This window comes from Meleagris gallopavo, chromosome 3 (assembly GCF_000146605.3).
Source record: "Meleagris gallopavo isolate NT-WF06-2002-E0010 breed Aviagen turkey brand Nicholas breeding stock chromosome 3, Turkey_5.1, whole genome shotgun sequence".
Taxonomy (NCBI): Eukaryota; Metazoa; Chordata; class Aves; order Galliformes; family Phasianidae; genus Meleagris; species Meleagris gallopavo.
Genome location: NC_015013.2, coordinates 72,949,983 through 72,955,982, shown reverse-complemented (window position 1 = coordinate 72,955,982; position 6,000 = coordinate 72,949,983). Strand labels below are relative to the sequence as shown.

The window sequence follows — 6,000 nt, the reverse complement described above, 5'->3', positions numbered from 1 at the left end:
TTTTACAAAGACTGATTCAATAGAAGTTACTGGAGGAGAACGTTTTACATGCGCCAGTTAAGGATTATAAAATAATAGGGTTTTTTTTGCTTGTTTGTTTTTTGTTTGTTTTGTTTCAACGTGAAACAAGTTGAGAAAACCAATGAACACTGGTTTAAAAATCATGAGTGGAAGTCAGGAAAATATTCCAAATTAAAATAATCAAAATGAAAATTTCTACATGCAGGAAGACTTCATAGATGCAAAAAATGTACTCGTTATTACTCCAAAACTCAGTGTTACCAGCAAATATAACTTTAAATTCCCTTCATGTATTCAATTCCTTTTTTATCAGAACATTTTAAATATGATACCAAAAAAATTCAGAAGACAAATACGTAGAACTGTAAGTAGCCAAAGTTAGATGCGCACCAACATCCAGAGAAAGTTACAGCCCATTTCAAGTACTTTCCTAAACACTTCAGTCTTGCTCTTAAAACTAAGTTTCTAACTACTTGATTTCTCCTTTCTAAGTATCTTAATTTCTTCAGTGATACTACCTCACAGACAATAATTGGAACAAAAATTTTCGCATCACATTGACTTATTGACTATAAAGGTAATACTTAATGTAAATTAAATTTTTTTGAACTTATTAAGTAGCATTTATGCAACAAAAATTCCACAGAATATCTCATTCTTTACACAGATATATCCATTTCTAATCATATGCTACTTCGTATGACTGAGCTAAGTTAGGTTTCCAAATCAAAGTACTACTATAATGTTCGTCTATTAAGTATCTTTACAAACTACAATTAACTGAAAACTCTGAAAACAAATGGAAAGACCCGATTGTGGAACTTTGGACAAGCTATTTTTACAATATGTTGACATCTCGAGGTCAGTAAGTCTTTGTGAGTAGGCTGTAATATCCCCACGACAGCGTGACTATGCTCCCTTTTCCTCTTTTAGTTTTTCACGTGAAAAGAAAGATGAGTGAGTGAGTGCACTGCTTTCTTACAATTAACAATGCATCCTTGCAAACAAGTCCTTCATATCTATTTTACAGATGAATGATTCAAAAGTATCATTCAGGAAAAGCAAGGTTGGATAAATACCATTTCAGAGTTTTCATTGCTAAAACACGTTACCACATCCCTTAAGTCCTGTTCAAAGACAGAATAGAAATTAAAGACTTTCCCAACGGAAGTCCATAAAGATTATTTTCTTCTGCATTGCAAGAAACAAAGAAAGTGGCTTATGAGATTTTTCAAAACTTTGCAACAGTCTCTTTAAGGGGGAATTCTGGCACAGGAGAAGTCAACATATCCATTAGAGAATCAAAAATATCAAGATTGTGAGAACTTCTGTTTGGCATTATTCCCAGAGTAGAAAGCCACACACAAATAAATTCCTTACCATAGGCTTTATCCCAACCAGGGAGATTCTTTTCTCTCACTAGGATCTTTCCCTCAAATCTGAGTTTGACAAAATTCAAGTGACTTCTTACTTTCATAAATGTTTTAAATTACATCATCAGCTTGAAACAAACAAAAGACTTTGGTTAAATTTATTTATCTTTTATCTGTCACTGTTATCAGCAAATTAGATTGTTTTACTGAAAGTAAGTGATGAGGAAGAAAGACATATTACCCTTCTCTTTCTCTTTTTTTCCCCGCTGGCAGCATTTTGCACACCTCTGATATGAATTTTGGTATTATAAAAGCTGAAGTTTTGTTTCTGTTGCTGAGTTAAGATAAAACATAGGAGGGAGGAGAAAAGTCCAATGTAAGTGGTAGAACAAAAGGAAGAGGAAAACACCTATAAATCCAAAAAATTTCAGATGCAGAAGGGGAGTAAACCTTGAATATACTTCTGACTCAATTTTTTACAGCATATCCTTTATAACAATTTCTGTTTCTGCAACTTGCATGCACAAAACAGTAATTTTTACCAGAAAATGCTGTCACAAAAAATGTAACCGCTGCATTTCCCTCTCTTCACCTTTTAACAAATACACAAAAGAGCAACTATTCTTTCAGAAAAATATATTACGTGAATACAATAACAAATTAACTGTGCAGTAATATGTTCATGACTTTTTAGACTTGGTTCTAAGGCTAGATATCATGGATGACATTAAAATATACCTAAACACCAAGACTCAAAACTGTTGTGGATATTTGTTTTATCTTTTTCCAATATGCTTTTTTTTATATATGAATATAAGGAGAACAAGATTCAGATTAGTGTTCCTTCAGAATACTACTGCAAATCCATATGCCTTTACATCGATCATATCTAAGGACTCAATTTCTTATACAACCACACTAAATATAACCATCTTCTTGTCACTTCCTAAGTCCTTTAAAGCTCATCCCACATATTTCTCAATCAATTGCACAATATTAGAAGTTGATTCAACCCTCACATAGGCACGCAATGCAAACCTCTATCAAATACTAATTTTGCAAAAAAGCAAAATTATCAGACTTATTCTCGTCTTCACCCTATGCACAAGAGCAACCATCCATAAATATTCAACCAACCTTCTCAATTTTTCTCTTAAATTCCTACAAAAACCTTGCTACAATGCTTACAAACACAACTCACTACATGACAAGTTTATCATGATGACCACTAAAGTCTCATCAATCTGACAGACTTCTTTAAGTATGAATTTCTTTTCTTGTCTCAGTTTGAATATTAGATTCAAGACACTTTTTCCCCCAGTAAAAGTGGTAGGAGATATTTTTCGCAACCTGCCTCCATTCTGTCCTGGAATTCACAATGCATTGCCCCAACATGTGAAAAACCAAGTGCTTCTGACTATGCAATAATATGAATGGCAAAACCAACATAGGTAGAAATTGCTTTTCTGGTATTTTTCTTGCTTCACCAAACACACAAAGCATATCACAGAACGACTTTTAACTCATCAATGAATTTCACTTTTTTTTTTTTATCTTCATGAGGCAAAGACTGTCATTACTATTCTTGGTCATCGATAATACATAACATACTGCTAAAAAAACACAACATTACAAGTTTCAAAAATAAATGAAGATAACATTAATAAGTTTTTTTTTTTAATTTATTGCATTACCTTCTTCAAGGATGGGTCTCAGAACAACAAATGGGATTTCCTGCAATGGTTCCATATGCTTGTGGCCAGCGCTCATAATCTTTATCTGGGGCAAGCAGACAACAAGTGTGCCAGGCATAGTGGCCTGCCCATGGTACCAGCTTCGGACGGTCCCAGGAATGTCGCCTGATACAATGGTACTTGGAGAAGGCAGGCTGTCATTTGGAAGGAATACACAACATGACTGCACTTCAAGCTGAAAAAACAAAGTCAAGAAAGATTTCTCAGAAACATATTATCATTCATTTTGGTACAAAATCTCAAGCTACTCAACTATCACAGATGATTTTAAATGCTCTTTATTTTAAGAAGAATTAAGAGGAAGGATGATACAAAAGGTTTAAAAATACTATGTACTTGTAACAATGTTAAAACTAGCAATTAATCATTGATTTATGGAATAGTGGGAAGAAAAGAGTCAGTCTGGCCTGTAATTTCATCAAAAATGTGTTGCCATGTAAACCAACGTACCTATCTTTTGACAGGAAGCATGACTGAACTAGAAAGTCCCCCTCTTCTGGCAATACATCATCTTTTGTTAGCAAGAGTGGGTAATTCTGTTTCTAATTTGCAGTCAAGAATAAGGAGTAGGTACAAAAAGTTTAATTAGGCAAACTAGAAATAATATTAACATTAGCGTAAAACTAAGTTTAAAATTAATAAATGGTGTATAAAGAAAAAGATAAATGAATAAAGTTCAGCTTTTAAGTGCAATCAGAAGTAGCACACTTGATTCCATATGAACTTATTGTTCTTTATTTTCAAACAATGCTGTGACTCTGAAAAATTTCTTACCATTCACTGTTATCTCTTTTTGATCTTCCAGCAACTAAATGAGTACAAATGTAGAATTGAGCTCATCACGATTTGTTAATGCAGAGGAAGTATAAGCTGCAGAATGTTACAGTCTTGGCTCATACAAGTAGTATTCTGCACCTGGATATCAAATAGCCCTAACAGCCTGCACACTTGAATGCTTTGTTAAGCAAGCACAAACTATGATTCAGTTCACTTCTTCACAATAGTTCGGAAAAGTCTAGCGTACAAAATATTGGATACAAGATGTTATTTGTAATTGTGATAAAAGAACACTTGTTTGTGGTAAACTTACGTAACAAATCTCCAATTTGACATAGTAGCTTAAAACTGATAACCAAGGTTTGTACACCATACCACCTTTCCTTAAGGCTATTAATCCTTTGAGACGGCAATAGTGATTTGTAATAGAACTGAAATTTCTCAGCACGGTAAGTACTTTGCCAGCCTTGTGAGAAGACAGATATTCATCTTTATTTCAGCATATTTGTGCCCTTTTGCTTACACGAACTGACAAGAATTCACTGCAGAAAAATATAAGTAGAATTTTGCAAAAATAAATACATTGTTACATGAAGGCTGTGTTTGTTTCTCATTTTAGAGCTGTTTGAGTTGTAAAATGAAGTTAATTACATCTTTGATAAGTAGTTTATTGATCCAAGGTTACAGAGCATACTTTATTTATATCAGATGAAAAGGAACAGTGTATTCTTACAGATGTAATAGATTTGGATTTTCTTTTTTTTTTTAACTGGTGAATTAGTCACGTCAATTTGCAAAGATTTTTACAGTGACACATTAGATGACTTTCTGGTCTATTAGTAATTAGTTGCAGGTCAAACCATTGTGGGATAATGATAAATAGATGACTAAATAAGTTATGATCAGTATAATTTTTGTTTTATCAGTGCACTTACTGAGAAAACAGTTTATAATAGATCACCCATATATATATATTTTTTTTTCGTGATGACTAATATCAAATGCTGCCTGCATAAACAAACCATGTGGTTATATTAATTCAAAAATTCCACCAGCTTGGAGAGAAGCAATACTTCATCACACGACCAGCAGCAGGATCTACAGGAGATGTTTTACAGAGTACTCTTGAGAAGAGATCTCAGTACTCAGAGTTTTTACACTTATTTGCAGTTCAGTACAACTTGGTATCATTGACAAGTTCTTCAGACCATTTGTGTTTTATTGTACTTCACTACATCAAGAAGACTGAAGTGAAATCACAATAGTTCCACCCCTTTCAGATGTTTGAGGAAAATTTGCATGCATGGATATTTTGGTATTCATTTTCAGATGATTGCATGAGAGTTATAAACCATACCAAAATTCATGGCCTATGATAGCATTAAGTGCCAATCTGTAATATTACAGATTTACTTACAGACAGAGTTCGCATATTTATGTTTCATTTGAAGTTTTATATGAGTAAATGTAATTTGCAAAACATTACTGCAGCATTTCAGAAGCCAGCACAATGAATATAAGACAAAATTCCACATTTTAGGGCAAGTCATGCAATTATTGTAACTGTATAAGAAATTATCAACTTGAATGCTCAAGGGCCTATTACGTGCAAATTTGAGCATTTGAATTGCACCTGCTGAACTTCTCGAAGGCAGGTTCTGCTTATACAACACTACCAACATCAGTGGTTCTTCTTTTTTGTCTGACAGAATCTGAACACCCGATTAATAACAAGTTCCACTGAAGGAATGGAAGACTGCACCTGAAAGGGTAGAATAAAACACTGGACAAAAAGAGAGAATGTGTGCTACAGCTTGCTTCACCAATCAGAAAGTGCTTTAAAATATACGTTGTTTAAATATCTTAAAATTAAACGACATCAATAGCATATATTAAAGCTATCATATAAATCTTTTTACACTTTTTAAATAACTGTTAAACTGTGTGTCTAAAATTGTGAATTTAATGTAAAATGTGACTGATTTATGTAGCTGAATATAAATCTGCAACAGTAAATCTTGCATTAATGTAAGGATCTGACAATCCAAGGGAAAGAAAATGAAGTAATCTGCCAG

General features: G+C 33.2%; 1 protein-coding gene across 7 annotated transcripts in view; it reads right to left on the bottom strand.

Moving 5' to 3' along the window:
- Positions 1-6,000, bottom strand: part of VPS13B (vacuolar protein sorting 13 homolog B) — a 416,489-nt gene that overhangs the window by 196,510 nt on the left and 213,979 nt on the right. For all 7 annotated transcript variants that reach the window (XM_010709173.3, XM_010709170.3, XM_019614165.2 and 4 more), the window contains one exon: positions 3,089-3,323. In XM_010709173.3, coding sequence (XP_010707475.1) covers positions 3,089-3,323 — 235 coding nt within the window. The remainder of the gene's footprint in view (positions 1-3,088; positions 3,324-6,000) is intronic.